The 21,673-nt window shown below is 37.0% G+C and overlaps 4 protein-coding genes across 7 annotated transcripts; 2 read left to right on the forward strand and 2 right to left on the reverse strand.

Moving 5' to 3' along the window:
• Positions 1–85: 85 nt before the first annotated feature.
• On the reverse strand, positions 86–3,835 carry LOC121265109. 2 transcript variants are annotated; one of them, XM_041168595.1, is made up of 7 exons: positions 3,679–3,835; positions 3,406–3,449; positions 2,828–2,960; positions 2,455–2,739; positions 1,635–1,862; positions 1,019–1,150; positions 86–797 (listed from the first exon to the last, which is right to left on the reverse strand). In XM_041168595.1, the coding sequence occupies exons 3-7, from the start codon at positions 2,900–2,902 to the stop codon at positions 333–335; spliced, it is 1,185 nt and encodes a 394-aa protein (XP_041024529.1). In that variant the 5' UTR covers positions 2,903–2,960; positions 3,406–3,449; positions 3,679–3,835; the 3' UTR covers positions 86–332. The 2 variants fall into 2 exon arrangements, with proteins under 2 accessions (XP_041024529.1, XP_041024530.1); XM_041168596.1 differs by lacking the exon at positions 3,679–3,835 and adding an exon at positions 3,552–3,666.
• Positions 3,836–5,657: 1,822 nt separating this feature from the next.
• Positions 5,658–12,622, reverse strand: LOC121265110 (probable inactive purple acid phosphatase 16). 3 transcript variants are annotated; one of them, XM_041168598.1, is made up of 6 exons: positions 9,387–9,869; positions 7,391–7,615; positions 6,695–6,971; positions 6,190–6,358; positions 5,835–6,048; positions 5,658–5,777 (listed from the first exon to the last, which is right to left on the reverse strand). In XM_041168598.1, the coding sequence occupies exons 1-5, from the start codon at positions 9,673–9,675 to the stop codon at positions 5,836–5,838; spliced, it is 1,173 nt and encodes a 390-aa protein (XP_041024532.1). In that variant the 5' UTR covers positions 9,676–9,869; the 3' UTR covers positions 5,658–5,777; position 5,835. The 3 variants fall into 3 exon arrangements, with proteins under 3 accessions (XP_041024532.1, XP_041024533.1, XP_041024531.1); XM_041168599.1 differs by lacking the exons at positions 5,658–5,777; positions 9,387–9,869 and adding an exon at positions 12,270–12,622 and having other exon boundaries at positions 5,797–6,048; XM_041168597.1 differs by lacking the exon at positions 5,658–5,777 and having other exon boundaries at positions 5,797–6,048; positions 9,387–9,871.
• Positions 12,623–13,972: 1,350 nt separating this feature from the next.
• Positions 13,973–16,558, forward strand: LOC121265116. Its single transcript, XM_041168605.1, has 3 exons — positions 13,973–14,124; positions 14,303–14,388; positions 15,308–16,558. Exons 2-3 carry the CDS (start codon positions 14,304–14,306, stop codon positions 16,114–16,116), a joined length of 894 nt encoding a protein of 297 aa, XP_041024539.1. The 5' UTR covers positions 13,973–14,124; position 14,303; the 3' UTR covers positions 16,117–16,558.
• A 595-nt stretch (positions 16,559–17,153) lies between these two features.
• LOC121265093 (U4/U6 small nuclear ribonucleoprotein PRP4-like protein) lies at positions 17,154–21,527 on the forward strand. Its single transcript, XM_041168561.1, has 6 exons — positions 17,154–17,372; positions 17,973–18,864; positions 19,442–19,895; positions 20,109–20,306; positions 20,433–20,514; positions 21,098–21,527. The coding sequence occupies exons 2-6, from the start codon at positions 17,978–17,980 to the stop codon at positions 21,190–21,192; spliced, it is 1,716 nt and encodes a 571-aa protein (XP_041024495.1). The 5' UTR covers positions 17,154–17,372; positions 17,973–17,977; the 3' UTR covers positions 21,193–21,527.
• The last annotated feature ends 146 nt before the right edge of the window (positions 21,528–21,673 follow it).

Consider the following 21,673-nt stretch of genomic DNA (forward strand, 5'->3'; position numbering starts at 1 on the left):
ACTAGCCTCAGAAGGATTCAATTAATTGTGAATGTTTCCATTGAGATTATTATAAGGCGATCATGATAATATCGTACGTTGTTCATGATAAACTGTATGTATATATAAAAGTAGCTGTGAGATGAATATGGTATGAAGGTACTTCAATTCCTCTCCCTGTCAAAAACCAAGTCGAAATAAACTTTGACATGATTATTTGTCTTAAAAACGTAAACGGGTTTGTGAAATAATTGCGACATTGTTTTTTTTTTTTTTTTCCCCTGAAAAAGCCTTTGGACTGAACTTGGTTTTAGACTCAGCAAGGACGATCCATGTTGCAGGAAGATGCATGCCTACTGAGAAACACCTCTACCGTCATTGGTACCAGTATTAAAAGAAGACCAAAACGAGTAGTACTGCTCATTCTTGTTTGCAAAGTTGTGATCAAGGCATCCATCCAAATACCCAATGATCCGTTGCTTTGGTGTGCTTAACGACCTTTGTTTTGCCTTGGCAGATTCTGTTGCACTCATGTAAGTTCGAAAAATGGGAGAATTTGGCATCAAACTGTCATTACCAGTTGAGTTCTGTTTCGCATGACAGAAAGATCTCCTTGGGAATGACCACTGTGAATCCAGTCCTAGAGAAACTTGCTTCCGTTCATTTCTGGGTTTAATTTGTTTTTGCCCATTCCTGTCACCCACTCCTTCCATATTACATGCCTGCTCTTTGTCTAACAGTTGTTCTAGCCGGCAGCTCCTCTTTCCGAATTTCTTGTTGTCCACTGATTCCTCCAGCATTTGAGCATTTCTCCTCTCCTAAGAAACATATAATTGTCATAAAAACTAGATACGAGAGAAGAGACCAGAACCTTGTTTTGTTATCTTTTTAGTTGTCAGTAAAACAGGAAACTAGGAACCAAGCAACATTTGGTAACGACATGGTAGTAAATTTACATATAGGATTCGGATTTCTATGACTCGGTTCTAGTCATCAGCCACCAAAGCATAAGAGGAAATATCATAGCAGATAAAATTACCCCCTGTGAAAATGAATATTTCTTCATGCGCTCTCTTTTGGTAATGGCCTCTTGCTTTCTTAACCATATAGCATCCATGTCTTCCTTCAAAACCATGCTCCGGTCCCAACTTCTCTGACTGCTGCATTCAAGCTGCCCATAACCAAATCTTCAGTAAACCAGATCAGCAACATCAATAAACATCATCAGCACAAATTTGATTTGCAGTATCATCAAATAACCGATTTATTCGGGTGAAACTTCATTGTGAAGAAGTCCATAGGCATTAGGTCTTCACCATGCAAACTGATTGGAGGTCTATTTCGAAATAATTCCCCTATACAAATGGTACCCTCTTCTCCTCCTATGGGTTAAGAAGTTATCTCTGAAGTTTGAAAGACAAACATCTACTAACACTTGCATGCAACTTATATACATACCAAGAAAAACAGAGAAATATTGATTGGGATCCCCTTAGTTGTAGTACATTTTTCCTTTTTAGGGAAGTTCTTTCATTAACAATGACATAAAAGGGTCTCTATGATTCTTCTTGGGTTATCAGAACTCATTCTTACTAAAAGTTTCTTTTGAAAGCACCTTAAAAGGCATTAATCTTTTATTTGAATCATCTCATTACCTTTGTGTCCTCTTCTCCAAACTCATCTTTTGCCCTGTCAAATTGTTTCTTATAACAATCTCTGCGGCTTGCATCTGCAGAAGGGATGCTCTTTTCCTGTACCTCTGCCTGTCTTTTTGCACTGGGTGGCGAACACTTCAATGTGACTGTTTGGCATCTCACAGCTCGTCCACGAGCTATGGCTTGAAGTCTCACCAGTCCCTTCAATGCTCTCAATGCTTTCCTTGCCTGTTTCACTCCCATTTGAAATTCAAGTCAGGCATGAAAGCGCTTAGTTCAATATAACCAATAAAAGATAACAATCGTTCTCATAATCCTGCATCTTTTTCTCCAAATCTCACAAAAAAAAAAAGGGAAGCAAAGAGCATGTACATGTCCGTCTTCTCCAATGAGTGGTCCATTGTGTTATTGCTGTGTTTGAATAGTGCATGGCAGGCGGACTAATTGTGACTCTAAAACCACTCGGTCTGGATGGTTTGAGTATTCAAATTGGCATTGCGCTTGAATTCGCAATGTAAGACTCAGTATTTTAAGAAGCATTTGAACGCGTTGGAGTATTTGGAGATCTTTACAGTTGAATGACTTCCAATTCTCACTAGAGTTTACCAACTTATTTAGCATATCAGTTGAAGAAATTTTTGAAAAAATAAACATGATTAATTTGAAGGTAAAAGAAATTTACTTTTTTAGAAGCTAGAGCAACAACAATATCATCCAAGTTCCAATGGAATGCAGAAGATGCCACAAGTCTATATCCCAATAAATTGGAGACAAAAGTTGGTAATGGAGAAAGATGGAGCAAAGATTTGAAAAAGCTCACAAGATGTGCCCGGTAAGCACTTTGAATCTTAATGGCAGCCAAATTTCTATCTTGCTTCATGAAGCGCTGGCAAGATTGAGAAGCGCCTGCGAGCCGGACAACCTCGGCTGCTGCATGAGCAGCAGCCACTGCAACCTCTGCTGCAGCTGCTGTTGCTATGGCAACAGTCAAAGCATGCTTTCTCTGCTCTTCTGTTGCTTCGCTCAGTGTTCTCCGTGGTGCTAAGAGTGCAGGGTACTGCTTATGTTTAACCTTTCCAAAAAACCATCTCCACCTCTTCGATTTCTGAAAAGTGCAAGGAATACGAAGATAACAAAAAAGCTTACTGGAAATCATCTTTCTAATTATTGAAAGTAGAAGAGTGTAAATCAACCTTTTCAAGTTTTGTTCTTGACTCAGAAGTTAGGAGCCTGGTTACCCAACCAAACCAGCACTTGGTCTTGGCCATTGAAGATTCATAAGATCGTATTGATCAAAGTATGTACTCTTCAACTGACCCTTCATTTGAGACAGATAAAAAAAAAAAAAAAAAAAAAAAAAAAAAAAAAAAAAAAAACATAAACAACCGTATTACATTTACTCCATAGAAGTTTTTCTCAGCGGAAAACAAAACCAGCTGATAATTAATTCTGTTCATCACACTATTTCAGTTTTCCAAGCCCATTCGATTAATGTTAATACCAGTAATGTTTGGCCTGACCAAATTTGGAAGTGCCAAAATTGAAAATGTTAATACCAGTAATGTTTCTGTGTGAGGCTCACAGTTGATAATTATGCATGATAAAACGATTACTAACTGGTATCCTTAAAAGCACATATATTACTCAATCTAACCAAGGAAAAGAATCACCAAGGTCAGTGTTTCATCAAACAAAGGGAGTACAACAATAATAGGAAACATATCAAGTACAATAACTTGATTTCAGAGCAGCCCAGAGACTCTTTACCTTTTACACTATCAAGTATCAGCCACAGAAGAGCACCATTGACTTTACCTAAAAGAAGAACATAAATTAAACGAAGAAAGAAAATGTCAAAGCATCTAAATTCAGAATTGACCCACTTCACGGTCTTGATAGTACATAAATCCTACTGACATTGTTATCGAAGATAACCACAAATGGGTGTTTTCCTATAGCCTGTGCTTGGTCTTGTTTTCTAGACCAAATGATATATGCTCAGGAAGTGAGAATGGAAGCAAGAGCAGTGCAGGGAAAAGCATACCCAGTACTCTTTGGAGTGAGGTGTGAAAAGGCCTATGCAGATACTTTGTGAATTGTGATGACTGCTGCATGGTGGCTTAAGAGCAAATTCTGCGAACCTCATGAGGGTCCCCTCTGCCTCCCTCTCTCTTTTCAACCGTCGATTTCATAACCTGCCCCTGACCAGTTCAAACGTCCGTTTATGTCAAATTACTGGATTGGCCTCGTTAGTTTCTTCCCCACCAACCAACCAACCAAAGAAGAAAAGGAGGAAAAAAAGAACCAAAAATGAAATAAGACCTCAACACATGTTTGACGATAGGTAAGGTGGTGGGGTCAGGTTGGGGTTCACTCCCATCTTGTTGAGCCACATCAAAAGAAGAAGAAGAAAAAAAAAAAGGGGAACACTGTTTGTATGATGTTGTGAGCATATTAGGAATTTGGTATGAGTTCTCCGTTCTTATGCGGTGGTTTTGCGATGTTGCACTAGAAAGTAATGTTTTTTGGATCACATATTAAAAGCTCAAACAGCTCTTAAAATCAGTCAAAATCCGTTATGCTTACCAAATTTTTAGGTAGATTAGGTTAAAGACATGATAAAAATAATGGGACAATCACTTATATCCAAAGTCATTGGTCCCCTTCTTTTCGATCATTAACCATGTGAACAGTTCTGGACTTGTCCAAGATAATGGAACTTTAGCTTTCCATTGTGGCCCAGCTTAGAGGGCAAAATGGCTTTTGAGCTGCTTGATGTCCCGACACAGAGCTATTAATGTAGAGAAATTTAACTTGAAACTTAAGGAACTTGGGGTTAGGAACTTGACTAACAAAATTGGGCTACAATGAGTTGTCCTTTGGGAAGAGAATAAAGTGCCTTTTGAGTTGTTAATTGCCCATGCAGAAGAGTTCTTCCTCTTTCTCTCTTTCTCTCTTTCTTTTGGTAGAAAGCGTTTTTCTATCAAGTGGCAATAATGGTAGGCTATCAATGGGGCAACGTTTCAAGCCCTCCATTCTCATGAGTAGACTGCAAAATTCTCTCCCTTTACGATAGAGGAAAAGGGATACTTTAGTAAGCAAAATAACTACTGATGTCAAGAAAATTGTTCAAATTTTGCTCAAGCTATGTAAATGGTCGTTATTCTGTTAATAGTGACCGGATCGATCAATTTGGCAAGGCTAGGAGAAATGGAAAAGCAATTCTACTCCATTGGATTCATTCATGAGTTATAGATTATGTAAATATGAAATGGTTTGTACCTTGCAGTATAGGATGCTACAAAGAAGCTTTTTGTGAAAGAAATTGGGGATGGTGGGCAACTTATTTTCATTACTCAGATATTTTTAACAAGATGACTGTCTGAGCATGCACAATATAAAAATCAAATTGCATATGCTTTGGTTTGATTATGTAAAAACAGAATACCAACTTGTCATAACAAAGAGGCTCTTATGGATTATCAAAAGGGAAAAGAAGCATTTCATAGTAATATAGCCTCACTGTCATTATGATTGCATGCACACCCTCGTTTGCTAAAATTAATGCATAGCTTCACCTCATTTAGATATTCATTAGAAAATTTGGAGTATTATTATTAGGATGCTTACTTCTAGAATGCTCATTTAGTATTCTTTCATATTTTTTTCTTTTATTAATCTTATCTCTAAGTATGGAGAACGGCGGAGCCATGATACTATAGGCCATGGTCGGTGCATGAAGTCTTTAAGATGATGAAGTTTACACTGAAAGAAAGACACCTATTACAGAGAGAAACAATACCATGGAGATGCACTTCAGAGAGCTACTGGATAGGGATTAGAGACTTGCTATAACTTTGCACTTAAAATATATTACCTTCTAATTTTAATTGTATAGTAATTTAATAAAAAGATTATTTTTTCACTTAATGATTTAAACTTTAACCTAATAACAATATTTAATTTTTATTTCGTAATGACAGAAATGAAGGGTTATAATGTGGCTTTAAAAGATTAATTTTTAACTAGACATACAATTGAATAGTTGAAAATGTCACATCACACTAAAAGGCAAATACTCACACACACATATACAAACTGGCTTATCTTCCTTTCTATATTTGTACACAAGGTAATATAGGACTTTAAGGAGTTTGTATAATCTTCCTTTCTATATTTGTACACAAGGAAATATAGCACTTTAAGGACTTAAGATGACTCTACTGTGTACTACATTGTCCTCCATCCTTATCCAAGATTTAACCGAGAAGGGCTTCTGGGTGATTTCTAGAATTCTAGCTCCTCTAGCCCAGTCTCCATAGCCACCATAACCAGTATGTCTTGCAAAGCACAGCCAGAGTTTCTCATTGGGGCAACACCAGTCCAATCCATGGTTGTGTCCAACAAATATTGCCTGCCACAATGAAAAGGGAAACAGGGAAACAACTCAGCATGAACCCGTTTATGTCCATCAGTCCAAAGCCACATATCAGGATTTCATTGTTGCAGAGCTCAAAAATGATTATGGTACCATCTACGCATAAACAGCATTTACCTTGACAGAAGGCCTTTTAGTAAGAAGTTTCATGATACCCAATTCAGCTTCTTGAGCAGCAACACTTTCCTTGTTAATTAAGCCCACGCAAGGCTGGTGTATTCCAAACCGTGGAGCAACCTTCTTGTATGCTTGACTTGGTATGTGCCAGAATATTAGCTCAGGCACCCTGTCAGATATAATCAGAATTCGATGGACAAGAAATGGAGCAAACATATCAAAAAAATCAGAATATATTCTATCTAATCCGTTAACCTCGGCATAGTCAATTACAACTGTTCGCCACAATAAATTATTTTTTCTTTTTCATTCTCTCTTAAAGCAAAATCATCTCCACCAAGGTTCCTAGTCTTCTATGCTTTGTTTCCTTTTTCTTTGGAACCATTTAACACGATGAAGTATAATTTATATATTTAAATCTTTTTTCCAAAATATTGTGTTCTGCAGTAATAAGGTTCACTGAAAGCAAGTTCAAAAGAGAGTCGTGTTTTATTCTTCCACGTACCTTGAGTCAGGGTTGATCTCTTCAGATTTATGCCGGAACCAATCTGCTTGGGCACTTGATATAACTTCTGGGTAGGACCCACCACCAGAATCTAAAAAGTACAGGTATACCACTGGTGACTTTGGACCGTCTGATGATGAGACTTGGAGAACATAGTTTGATACACTAGGCCAAAGTTCTTTAGGACCATTTTTGGAAAAAGATAGTGCATGACGGTCAATCTCGTGTTTCATCAACTCCAGACGATGTGTGCCACTGAAGCTACATGCTTCTGCTCCTGCCAAATATTATGGCCACATTAGAGACAAGATAAGATCAAATTCTTTTAATTCCCTCCCCCATGAGATAATATCGACATAGCTGCATATTAACATGATATCACTTTTTATATTAATTACTCTAGACTAGAAAAGCTACAGTGTTCTGCAGCTATGATCATGGATTATATAAAACAACTTAAAAAGAGGAATGTATATCCAACTTAAAGGGGGGTTAATGACAGTTCATTTGCTTCTATACTTCCCATATTCTTTATAATTGTCTGCATGAATAGGCCAGCACCGAGAGGCAGATGTCTGAAACAATGAAAACAAACCATAATTCTAGGAAACACAGACAACCCAAGGCTCCATTCCAGTTACTAGTGCTGACTGGTTGCCAATCTCATTTACTCAATATTTCAAACTTCATGCTAACCTGAATGTGTTGAGTTCGCTTCTGGGCAAATAAGTTGAGGAATTCCAGGGGCTGAAAACCATTCCATTGGCCATTCAAACAGTGCATCGTCATGGTTTCCAAATACACTGGCCCATGGAATACCCCTGGATTTTGTTGGAGAGATTGCCTGATCCCAATACAAGCTGGCATTTGCAATTAGTATATTATTTGCCGTAATGACATCTCCAAGGTATATAACAAAATCTGCCCTACAATCAATTTTCATTAGAATTTTAAACTGACCAAAAGAAAAAAATAAACAAACGTACAAACAAAATGAAGGAATCGAAATATTAATAACACGAACAGAATGAACTTGAGATCTACCACAGGTGATAGTCATCATGTGATAAACTGTTGGCAGCATGCTAGAATAGTGTTAGATGGAAGATTAAGACAGTGTATTAAGATTCCTTCATGCAGCATTTAGAGGAAAAAAAAAAAAAACACATTTACTGAAAAGGTCAATAACTAATTCATAGAGTTCTCATGCCTTTGGATGATTCTTATTTTTCCTGCAAAATTCAAGAATCTATTCCAAAGGCATGTTGTAAGAAATGGGAAATGAAAATCATTTATGTCTAAGTGGCACCAGCATGCCTTGATACCTTTTCTGCTCCTGCGGACTAACGAAGAGGGACAAGGTAAGTGAGCCGACTTAGACGGAACAAGATGCTCCTTTGACACTAACAACATGTTGAAGAGCTAACCCATACTAATTTGTGGGTGCAGAAATAAGGAGGTCTAACAAAACATATTGAAATCCTTCCAAAGGGAACTAAAAAGGGTGCTCCTCTTAAGAGATAATCATCTTTATAGAATGTCCTGGTTGCAAGAGTAGATCAATCCCAGATAAACAAACAGGGAGACCAGTGCATTCCAAGGTGAAGAGTAGTGATTTAAGAGTGTGATCATATAAAATTCTTTCTGGTCCCTCAAAAGTTTAAAAAATAACTACCAAGAAATCTACAGTAACATATTTTTTTATAAAATTAAAAATCCATATACTTAGACTTATCCTAAAATCCAAATTTTAGCCCCAAATCTTTTACAAATTTGAATTTTTCTTAAAACATCTAAAACTTTGACCTCAAAAAGTTTTTAAAACTCAAAAATGAAAAAGATTTTTATCAAGCAAAAAAAACTCATAACATATAACATTTTTCTATTCACTCTTCAGACCATTTAAAGTCCTTTCTTGTTCTCCTTTTCTCTTCTACACGACTTTTATTCATTTTCTCTTGAGCTCCCAAAAAAGAAATTTCGTTTTTTTTTTTTCCTCTCCTCTCCATTCACAACTTAGAAATGAAATGTTGAATATACTAATTCTGAAAGGAACAATTTTGATCAATAAAATCTTGTTTACCGATCAAAAATTTTTTTTGAAAGGAAACAATATAACCATTTTAACTCCCTTATCCGGTAGAGAAACGATATTTACAATCGTAAATTATGCAACCGCCGCGTAATCGTTTTGAAAAAAGTGAATAAAACATTAGACCTACATGAAAAAAATAACTTTTTAATAGTAGACCTCACTATTTTTCAAAATGATTATACAGTGTTTACGCAGTCTACGATTATATATAGAATTACTCGACAACCTCCCCCCTTACATTGACTGCTTTTGTGACTGATCAAAAGTAAATTCTAGAAAATAAATTGATAAAATACTTGAGGAATTCTATCGGCTACTATTCACTCTCACACTCCATATCTACAACTTTTTCATAGGATGTGGGGATGTTTTTTCTAAGATATGGGGTGTGAAGTAGTGAATAGTAATTAGTGAATAGTAGTTAATGAGAAGAATTTTTCAATACAAATCGCATTGTAATTATTAATAGAAAACAAAAAATTGACTGAAGGGGCAATCAAATGGCACATTGTTAAAAATAAAAAAAAAATGTGAATTATTATCTTGAAAATATGTGACTCTTGTCATGAGAGGTAATAGAAATTATGTTAAAATTACCTGGATTTTCATCGTCCAGAACAGTATTCATGACCTTTACAGAGTTGACGTCCTGGCGAGGCCCCCAGTCCGTCCAGGCGTTCTCCCCAAAATGCAGGTCAGAAAAGATAGCGATTTTGAAGGGTGCCCCCGCCCGCATTTGGAGGTGCTTGTACTTATTCGGCCTGGTCGGTAGGGCAAGCACTTCTTGGTGTTCGAATCCGACGGCCAGGATGAAGTGGAAGCAGAGAGAGAAGCAGGCGAAGAAGAAGATCGTGAGCTTGTCTGGGGTTGGGAAGCTGATCTCCATAGTCGGAGAGCAGAGAAAAGAGCAGGAATGGGTTGTTGCTGTCGACCAGATGACGGTTGCGGTAGGTATTGTTGTGGGTGGGAAGAACGCTGAAATGACACGTGAGGATTTGGGTATATTCTTTGGTTTTTTTTTTGGGTATCAATTAGGATGCGGTTGCAATTACGGTCAATGATTCGTGTTTTCATACGCTCGTCTTGCGTGCCTTCTACGAATCAATCTTAATAATTTGTTCATTGATAATAATTTTCAACTTTATATGTCTCGTGTCAATTCGAATTCAACTCGTCAATCAACATGTCTCTTAATTTCAATTCATTAGTGTAGGCCCTCAATTGTTTTCAAAAATTAGATGACATTAAATTTAAAAAATTAAATAAAATATTATTAAAATATTTTTTTAATATTTTTTTATTTAAAATTTTAAAAAAATAGAATTATTTATTTTATTTTATAAAAATTTAAAAAATTTATAATGATTAAATTTAAAATTTTAATTTTAAAAGCAAACCTCAATGTCGTGGGCTTGATATTGATGATGTCATAAGATTGTCGGCCTTATTACAAAGTCCTCGAAGGATTGAAACCAGACTTTCTTTCTCCTAAACTAGGAATAATAAAAGAGAAACACTACTTTATCTTCTTTTTTGTACCACTCTAATTGATTGCTTGGTAAATTTTTTTTTTTTTTTTTACTTAGTAATTAAAAAAGTAATCTTAAGTGTATTGATATATTTTTTTTATTTTTTAAAAATATTTAAATGTATTAAAAAATAAAAAAAAATTATATTGAATGGTACGCCTGCGATAAGAGTGGGGCGGCATAATAGCCCCACTCATAATAAAAGAAGCTCATGGGTTAACGCCTTTGACAAGTAGGGGAGACTTGGAGAGGGAGATTGATGGAAGGAAGAAAATAAGTGCCAAATACGTACTTTATACAGTTGACTTTAACCATATGCACTACAACTCCTCGAGAAAGAATTATATGAGTAGTGCTACAAGAGCAGCCATTATAGTATTGCACACACTATGTGGCTACTTCTGGTGTTTCTTCTTCTTCTTATTTTTTTTCTCACTCTCTCTCTCTCTGTGCTGGCCCGATTCATCTTCAGCCCAGTTCGGTACCGCCGTGCGCCATCCAGCCTCATTGCCACCATCGACGACTCCCCCTCACGTCGGCGACCAAGCCAGCCACCACCGATCTCCCCCACGCGCAGCTCTTTCTCTCCCCTGTGGTAACCCAACCGAAATGGGTGAAGGGCCATCGACGGCCCTATTGCCGCTGTGCGTCAATTCTAGCCCCACTAAGCAGCTCCCCTGACCACCGCAACTCCTCCCCGAGCACCTCCGAGCTAGCCAAACCCTCCACCTCTCTCTCGGTCTCTCTATCTCGTCCTCCACCTCTCTCTCACTCTCCACCTCTCATCCATCAGTTCGTGGGAGATGTGTAGTTTGGATAATGCCATATTATATGTGCAATGGATGTAGCCAAACAATGGCTTCTCCCAAGATTATTTCGTTATATAAATGTCCGCCCATGAACAGCAGTCGATCTTTATCTTATCTACGTACCTCGCCAACTATATATGTTTATGCATTGCGTTCCATGACAGCGTTATAAAAGGGGAAACTATTGGCTGAATATTAGTGACGATCAAGAACATGAACTCCATAGCCGCCAATAAGATTCATTACTCACAGTTATATAATGTTATGATCTCACATCGACTAAGTATGAGATTGGTTGGTGATTTATAAGTCCCTAAACACCATTCTCTTATAAGCTAGTTTTCAAGAGTGAGTTATACCTAGTAGATTTATAACAAATGGTATCAAAGTCACCCCACGTCTAAGGCCATGTTGCGATGGTTGCAATCGTGCGACACGGGGGGTGATGTCGGCATGACAGTGTTCGTCCGGAGTTAGGAAAAGACCTAGCACACAACCAGTCTGTGTGAGCGTCAGGACTGTCGTAGACATCAGCTACGGAGTGTGGTGGTTGTTACGATCTCACATTGACTAAGTATGAGATTGATTGATGGTTTATAAGCCTCTATGCACATTTTCATTGTAAGCTAATTTTCAAGGGTGAGTTCTACCTAATGGGTTCATAATATATAATATGATCAACTCATGTAAATAAATCTAGCCGAAATTAGAAAAAAGCGTTGCGCATTGTATGACTCGAGTCTGATACTGAATAAATTTATGGGTCTAACTCATCTCATAAAATCGATCCTACAAGAGAAGATTGTTCATTCCTTATAAATATGCTCAAGATCTTATCTAAAGAGTGAGATTATTCCTCAATACCCTCTCTTACATGTAGGCCAAACAATATTTTTTTCTGATCTTTATCACGAGGTAAGTAGTGTGGGCCTTATTTGTCCTGTGACAGATCTTGATATAATGAAAAAATTCATGAATCTAATTTATCTCATAAAATTGATTATATATAAAAAAAAAAAATTATTCATTTTTTATAAATATACCTAATTCCTTCTCGGATTATCAGCCCTCATCGAAAACAGAGTTATTCAATCGTCCATTTGTTTGAACTCAACAGAGGTGCTAAAAGATCAAGATTTTACCTGGAGTTTCATCGTCCAGTACAGTATTCATGACTCTTGTAGAGTTCACGTCCTGGCCCGGTCCCCAGTCGGTGGACTCGGCTTCCCCGAAATGCAGGTCCGCGAAGAGAGCGATCTTGAAAGGTGCGCCCGGACGCATTTGAAGAGATGAATTTTCCGACGTCTTTGGTAGGGTGAGCACTCGGTGATCGTCGAATCCCTGCAAGCTAAGGAAGACGATCTGGAAGTAGAGAGAGAAGCGAGCGATGGAGAACATCATCTTCAACGGACTTGGGAACCTCACCATCGTCGTCGTACGTAGCCTCTCGTAGAACAGAGAAAGGTTGCACAACGGGGGTATCAGCGAACGGGATGACGGGGTAGGCAGCTTACGTGGCCATTTGAAGGGGTTTGGTAGGTAATCTGTTAATCAGTCACATCCAAACACCCTTTTTTTTTTTTTGAAAAAATTAAATATCATATAGGTTAGGATGCTATTACTTGTCTCCTGTAACCAATGCTTAAGTTTTTAGGTAGATAACGCCTCAGATAATGTGAAAAATAGCACATTATCAGCAGCTAGAGTTTATTAGTGTCTTATTAGAGGAAGTGTACATGTACACCGTGCTGTGTAATGAAGGTAAGTACGCAAGGATTTAAAATCTTTATACGGGAAAAGGTGAGAGTTACCGTTCAAAGAAGAGAAAAAGATGCAACTCTAGCGAATACTTTTGAGAATACAAAAGGGGAAGTATCTCGTGCTTTGACCATTTTAATGTTATTAATATTATTGCAAGATCTTATCTTAAACGTTGCCTCACGACATTTAAGAGCGGGTTTAGATTAAAAAATGGGACGAGATGATTTTAAAAGATGAAAATTAAAATAAAAAAATTATTTTTTAATATTATTATTGTTTTAAGATTTGAAAAAATTAAATTATTTATTATATTTTATATAAAAATTTAAAAAAATTATAATTATGAAATTAAATACTTTACGAATCCAAACATAATTTTTTAATTTTTCACAGAAAATGATTTCAAAAAATAAATAAATAAGTCCTCGCGTGAGGACACTTTAAAGAATTGCTTTGTCTTGTCTTACCTTTTATACTTTCGTTAGAAGTTAGAAAAAGCAAATCGAGATTTGCAAGGTTTGTCGAAATGGAAATCCTTAGATTACAAGGGACGTGCCTTCTTCTATCATTCTAATGTGTCAAATTCTTTTTTTTTATTTGTTTTTTAACATAAAGTGTCAAAATTCTAATGAGACATAAGCAGTCGATGCAATAATCTTGATTTGTCTAAAAGTCAAGGTGGAAAAATGTAAAGGACTTGTTTAAAAAATAAAATATTTATTTTTATTTTAAACATTATTTGTCTAAAGGATTTGTTGCTTCTGCTAATTAAATAAATAATTGATAAAATCACTTGAATATTTGACAAGTTGGTTTGAATTAAAAGAAGAGTTGAGATGGTTTTAGATGAGTTAAATAAAATATTATTAGAATATTATTTTTAATATTATAATTATTTTAAGATTTGAAAAAGTTAAATTATTTATTATATTTTATATGAAAATTTAAAAATTTTGTATTGAAGAAATAGGATAAGTTGAAGTGAATTTTGAATAAAAAAGAAGTAATTGATATAATTGAAATTTGAAATGATGAAATCAAAGGATAAGCATTAAAAAAAAAAAAAAACAAAAAAACAAAAGCCTCCGACGAAACGAATAATTTTTTCTTGGAACTAATATGCTTGCATCACACGTATCAATAACCTCGGACGGTTCCCTATCCCTCGTCACTTTTATGGGAATTCCTCAATTGCTTAAAGTCTGCGACTCCTAGCCCGATCAGACCACGCCTGCGGTTTTAGCCACAAACCCACCTGCTATTTTCCCTGCAACATCTGAGAATTGCAGATTCCGTCTCTGTTTGCTGCTCCAAACCCAGTTTCTGACTCTTTTTCTTTTTCTCTTGCTTCACTTTTCTGGGTTCTTTTGTTTGGTCTTTGCGCGTGTTTGTCTTTGGGGTTTACCTGTTTGAGTATGGGTCGTTGGAGAAAACAGCAAGGTGGAGTTCATCATAAAGAAACTCAGGGCACAAGATCACAGAACTGGAAGCCACCTGTGGGTATGTTTCCTATGTAGGTTTTTTTAATTCTTCATTATGTTTTTTTCCTGGATATTAGAGGAAAATTAGTTTTTTGTTTTCTTTATAAATGGTTCTTCTCTAATGAATTTTGCTTCAAGAAAGTGGGTTTTCTTGTTCTTCTTCTCAGAACTTTATATAGCCGCCTCCCTGTGTCTGTACATGTGCAGTTGTCAGGTTTTGGGTCATGATATAACGTCTTTCTTGCAGAATTTGGGACGGTTTGTGATCAAGGCGGTTTCTTATGATCATTTAAGTATTGAGCTTTTCGTCTCGTTTGCTTCTTGATTATGGAGATTGGATATTGGATGTTGGAGGTGTTGTTATATCGCATGTATCGTGATGCTCCCTTCTTGAAGTTGGGGTGTTGCTGAAGTTTTTGGCTGTGAGACTTTATTTGCTTATGATCTGAAGTATTTATAATCTATATAAACACAATTTCAGATGCGACTGAAGTATTTTATAATCTAATTCGTATATAACAAAAGTTGCATCTATTAGTGATGAATCTTGATTCGAGATGTGTTGAAGGGATGTTCAGATTTTGGATGGGTTACTTGGTACCTTGTTTGAGTTTGTGGCTCACCATGATATGGGGAGCATAAGATTTACAAGTATGGATATGCATATTGGATGTTGATTTTGAAAATATGATTCAATGATGGGGAAAGTGCACCAGAAATGGTAAATGACCTATAAACATGGAATCTGTGAAGGAGTTATGCTAGTTGTATAAAAGGAGTTGCCTCGTATGAGGAATTTAAGATTAACAAGTATGGATATGCACATTGGATGTTGATTTTCTAGGAGCTGCATACTGCTGATTCTTTTTCTTACTTGAAATTAATGGAGTATCCTTGCATGCATGATTGAACTTTCCTTTTGTTCCTTTTTTTTTCAGATACTTGGCAGTCGTCTGTGCCTCCATGGGAGAAGAAATTCTGCACATTAATTGGTTCAGTTCCATGGAGAAGGCTCCTGGAAACCAAGAAGTGTATGTACCTCTATGACAATGTGGTTCAATGGAATGACTCTGCTGGTGAAGAGGCATTTCACAATGCAAAATTCAGATTTTGGGCAGAGATTAATGGCCTTCCGTGTGACATATCATTGCCTGACCCGGATATGTATATTGAAGAAGTAGATTGGAACGCCAACATAGATCCTGAATTACTTTTGGACTTGGAACAGGAGCCCAAGGCTCCTTTCGAGGAAGATGAAGATGAAGATGAGAAGGCTGTGGTTCTTGGTGATTCCCTGCTCTTGAACCAGTCATTTCCTTGCACTGGATGGGGAGAAGCTGAAGAGGACTTAAGAGAAGCCGCTGACTTAGCTCGGCATCCCGGATATGGGGATTGTAACCAAGTCGTGGATAACAACAATAATCCTTGGGAACATAATTACGGTCAGAGTAATGAGGCCATGGAAGATAATGGATGGGGAAGTAATCAGAATGATTCATGGGGATGGAATCGGTGGAAAAATAAGTGTAATGAGTGGGAGAAAAATTATAATGAGTCGGATAATGTGAATGGTGAAAGAGCCGGTGGATATGGGGGAATGTGGGATGACAATAGCAGGAGGAAAGAAGTCTCTGATCGGTACATGTCAAGGTATAAAACTTCAAGGTTTCATGGAAATGACTATCAAATGGGTCGTGGGGGGAAAAATGGTAGGGGAAGGAGGACCATAAATTTTGCTTATGAATGACTACTCAGGAAAAAAGAAACTGCCTAGCTTTTGCTGCTACCCTACGGATTCAGCAGAGCTGGAAATCCATGGAGTTGGGAGAAGTGAATTTTGTGAAGCTTTGGAGTATATAATATATTGTTGAGTTTGTTATATTCTTGGTTATCTGCATGAAGGATAGCGTGTAATAGCGTGATATACTCTCAGCCAAGTCCTCTCCATGCTCGGTTTAAGCTCTGCATTTTGTAGTTTGTTCGAGAAGATATTGCAGATTTTGAACGTGGCTCGTGCCGTTGGGACATGCATTATTACTACGTTAGTTCGATAAACTTGGTTCTCATAAATGCGTTGCGGTGTATGTAAGAATCCTAATGCTGGTGTTGAGTATACTGTATTCGATGGTGAGAGAATTTTGAAGTATTGATGGAAGTTCTGAAAATATTGAGAATATTGAGAACGACTATCCTAATGTTCAGAATGTTGTGAATATTTCGTGGAAGAGACATGCTACATATACAAAGATCACATAAAAATAAATCTACAAATTGATATGACTTCATATAATATGTTAGATCTACTTTACAATAAAAATAATTTTACAATCTAACGTACCACGTCAAATTATGTTAGTTTTTTAATTTATTTTTACAAAGAAAAAAAAATCTGTAGTTAGAGCATTGAAATAATTATTCTAATGCCTTTTTTAATGGAATATATTTATTATAATTTTAAATGGAAAATTCTCAGATATAAAGCTTATAATTAAAAAAAAATTATGAAACTGAAAAAGAAGAAGGAAAAATCCCAATTTTCGAACTGGATCATATTCCTGAGGATGGGTAATACTATACAATATTACAATCTCCACATATTATATTTTTTTAAATTTTTAATATTGTTTTAAAATGTTTTTTTGAGTTTATTTTTTTAAAAGTAATTTAATTCTTTTATTCATTATTTATATATTAAATATTTAATAAAATAATAATAAAAATTAAAAAAATATGATGTGTAGAAATCATGTAAATCGTAGATGTTGTGTACATTTTTCCTTTCCAGGACGCAGTACAAGCGAAACTCATGCGGCTTTCCACTCGCCAGAAGAGAGAAAGAGTCGGCCTGTTTTTTAAGCCAGAAGTACTGCATCTCTTTTTTTAAAATTCCTTACGAATCCTGAAATTAGAAGCTGTTGCTTAATCCTCGAAAGGTTTGAGCTTTTTCACAAGAGAGACTACCCTTAATCCTCTCTTGGTGATAACACCTCGACTCCGCAAGAGGTACGTCCTCTTTATCTCTTCTTACCAATGTTAACACTTCAAGAATGAATATTTTTCTACTTTTCTCCCGTTTCATTTGTGGGTTTCGGAGCTCTGCTTTCTGTTTGGTTAGAGAAATTGTGGACATTTTTGAGCTTTTTTTCTTAATCTTTTCACTCTTTTCGTTCTGATTAACTTATCGCAACAAGAGGGAATGAAGAAATGGCAGTAGAGAACGTTGGAAAATAAATCTTGGGTGGCGTTATTCTCGGGCTGTTATCCGGAACACCACTTGTTTGTTAATTTACCTGATTGAAATATTAGTTTTTTGTCTACTTTTATGATCTTTATAATGGCTGATGGAATAGACCCATTAAAACCTACAGAAGCTGTTTAATTATATTCTAGATTTTTAAATGCTGAGGTTGATTTTTTTTATGCTTGGGTGTATGTCATTAGAACTGGTTCAAGTAAACGTATATTTTTATTTTCCTTTGTATTTTTCTTCAATGATGGTAAGAAGTCGTAACAAATAACGGAGAAATGGAGTTCTGATTTTACTGTATAAGCTCCTTTTTTTTATTAAACCTTTGATTTTTATTTTGATTTTTCTGTGACTAGGTACCATGGAAGTCGACGAAGAAGTACCTGCATCAACTTCTCCTGAAGAGGTTTCTGATTTGGTCCCTGATGGTCAAACTGTTGTTTCTGCTGTTAACGCTGCTCCAGTCCAACCAATCCAACCAATAGTTCCTCCTGTGGTTGTGCCTCCTACCATTGCTCCCATTCCTCCTCCTGTACTCCGCCCATTGGCACCTCTCCCCGTCCGCCCTCCTGTTCTAAGGCCACCTGTTTCACAAAATGGTGAGGTGAGAATGAGTGACTCAGATTCAGAGCATGATGACTTGGGCCCAAACCGGACTGCAACTGGTTCAACTGGGGAGTATGAGGTATCAGAAGAGAGCAGATTTATAAGAGAGAGGCAGGAAAAGGCAATTCAAGAGCTTTTGATGAAGCGGCGAGCTAAAGCTCTAGCGGTTCCTACTAATGACATGGCTGTCCGAACACGTCTTCGCAAGCTTGGTGAACCTATGACCCTTTTTGGAGAAAGAGAGATGGAAAGACGCGAGAGGTTGCGGACAATTATGGCAAAATTAGATGCTGAAGGGCAGCTGGAAAAGCTGATGAGAGCTCATGAGGAGGAAGAGGCGGCAGCTTCTGCTCCAAAAGTGGATGCTGAGGAAGAAATTGTTCAGTACCCCTTTTATACTGAAGGCACAAAGTCTCTCTTGGATGCTAGAGTCAACATTGCAAAGTACTCTCTTGTGAGGGCAGCTTTGCGTATTCAACGCGCTCAGAGGAAAAGGGATGATCCAGATGAGGATGTGGATGCTGAGATGGATTGGGCTCTGAAGCAATCAGAGAATTTGGTGCTTGACTGCAGTGAGATTGGGGATGACCGGCCACTTTGTGGTTGTTCATTTTCACGGGATGGAAAACTGCTTGCTACGAGGTCTCTCTCTCTCTCTCTCTCTCTCCAAAATACATGCCCCAAAAAACATGTGTTTTGTCCTTTCTGGTCAAAGTGTTGAATTTTAAGGGACCTAATCTCCCTTCCTCCTCATTTCTAATTAAGTTTCAATTGGCAGCCTAGTGCAGAAACTTATATGTGTCTGTAATGCAAATCTGGTGAATTTCGAGAACTTTCTTGTTGGTTAACACTTTATTGCCACATCTGCTGTTTAACTTATTATGATTGGTTTAAAAGAGTACATGATATCAAGTCCTCAGTGTTAGCCCTCCCCTTTCATGGGGTATAGGAATTAACACTAGTTGAGGAATGTCATAAAATAATCTCCATTTCAAACTTCTAATTATGTGTTTGGTTAGCAGTGAAATATATTATATGGATGTCCTTATATTATGGTATCAGGAGACTTTTTTTATCAGTAAAAAAGAAACTTTTTTAATGGCAATAAGCATAGCCCAAGTATACGGGACATATACATGATATCAGAAAATTTTAATGTGCTACCAACTAAAATGGTACATAAAACTAATGAGATTCCTCACATTGCTGCTTCTGTCAGCTCTTTAAGTGGAGTTGGTAAGTTGTGGAGCATGCCTCAAGTGAAAAAGGTGTCTACGTTGAAGGGACACACAGAGCGTGCTACTGATGTTGCATTCTCTCCTGTGCATGACCATCTTGCTACTGCCTCTGCTGACCGGACTGCAAAGTTGTGGAACACTGAAGGATCTCTCTTGAGGACATTTGAGGGCCATCTGGACCGTCTTGCGCGCATTTCTTTCCATCCATCAGGGAAGTACTTGGGCACTGCTAGCTTTGATAAGACATGGAGATTATGGGATGTAGATACTGGTGAGGAGTTGCTTCTTCAAGAAGGTCACAGTAGAAGCGTCTATGGGATAGCGTTCCACCATGATGGATCATTAGCAGCATCTTGTGGACTTGATGCACTTGCTCGTGTCTGGGACCTTCGAACAGGCAGAAGTATTCTCGCCTTAGAAGGCCATGTCAAGCCAGTGAGACTTGAAACTCATCTTCTTTTTTACTGTTTTCCTTGTTTAGCCCCGGCAAGAAAGGGAGGGGTGTGGGTGGGTTGCAGTGTTATATATATATATATATATATATATATATAAAAGTACTGTACATGCATGTTTAACTATATATATAAAAGTACTGTACATGCATGTTTAACTGACTCAATTATATGCAACCTTAATCTACTTTTTCAGGTTCTGGGAATTAGCTTCTCTCCCAATGGCTACCATTTAGCCACTGGCGGTGAAGACAATACCTGTCGAGTCTGGGATCTGAGAAAGAAGAAATCTTTGTATACAATCCCAGCGCATTCCAACCTAATTTCTGAAGTAAAATTTGAGCCTCAGGAAGGATATTTCTTGGTAACTGCTTCCTATGATATGACAGCTAAGGTGCAGTTCCTTTCTGATCACCATGATTCATATGTACAAATTGAAGCTTAACCTTTTATTTGTATTTCTTTTTTCCGGTTCCTATGCTGTTTACTTATCATTTTATCCTGGGTGTATATTTTTTAGATTTGGTCAGCTCGGGATTTTAAGCCTGTGAAGACGCTTGCTGGACATGAAGCGAAAGTCACATCTCTGGATGTTGTCGGAGGTAAGTTCCTAACTGTAGAATGTTAAGCATATGCCAAGATTCTGTTTTCTTTTCCCATTTTCACTTGTTTAAGAATCTGAAGACATTGATAAATGGAGGGAAGTGGAGGTGCCCTTCCCCTCCAATTACCTTATATCTCCTAGTATTTGGGTAGCTTTATTTTCAATGTATTCATGTTTTACACTTGCATATTATATCTAGCATTCTTGTCGTCATATTTTATAATCTAAAATACTACAGGTCATACTTTTTGTGGGCTTAGTTTATTCTACAAAATGGTAGGTTTTCAAAAAAATTAATATACCATGTCAGCTTAAGTTATTTAGTCATTTCCTGGGTTTACCTGTGACAACGAGCTAGGGTATTTTCACATGCCGGGTTAGTCTCCCTTATTGGTGATGATACGTTGTTATTGAAAAAGAAAAATGCTCAGATTTTCCCCAAGTATATTTATTGTTCTATCAAAAAAGTAAATTTCCTGCATTTAAATGCGGCTTTGTTGATGGTTTCGTTACTTTCAGTAACATTTGAATAACAATTAGTCATTCAAATCAGAGTAACATAGCTGTATCATCTATGGCAGATGGGCGTTACATAGCAACCGTATCACATGATCGGACGATTAAACTGTGGTCTAGCAGTAGCAATGAGAAGGAACACGCTATGGATGTTGACTAGGTTGCTGAAGATGATAAATGCTGGTGGATCCTATTATGGAGTTACACTTTGAATTACGAGAGATATGCTTTATGGAAAATGAGAAGCTTTTGGTATTGCCTCTAGTATAAGTGATTCAGTCATGCATCAGATGCATTTTCCTGAGTTTAGTAGTTTGGTTTTATCCACCTTTCTGTTTTCAAATACTGATCATACTAGGATAATTGGTTGCAAATGATTTTCAGAGGAACCATGCTGACAGTCTGATACTTTGTGTAACTTATCTTCTCAGTTATAGTCATGAAATCATCGAGCAAGAAAATAGCAGGAACCTCTGCAGCGTTGAAACTTGAAAACTATATTTTGCTTTTTCCTCTGTTCTTTACACCGACACCGGATTGCTGGTTGCTGAGCAAGAAATTGAAGGTTTCTTTACACGTATTGATGTACATAAATGTCTTAATAGAAGATATAGAGCCATATGGGGTAATTCATGAAGCAA

Source organism: Juglans microcarpa x Juglans regia, chromosome 5D, assembly GCF_004785595.1.
Source record: "Juglans microcarpa x Juglans regia isolate MS1-56 chromosome 5D, Jm3101_v1.0, whole genome shotgun sequence".
Lineage (NCBI taxonomy): Eukaryota > Viridiplantae > Streptophyta > Magnoliopsida > Fagales > Juglandaceae > Juglans > Juglans microcarpa x Juglans regia.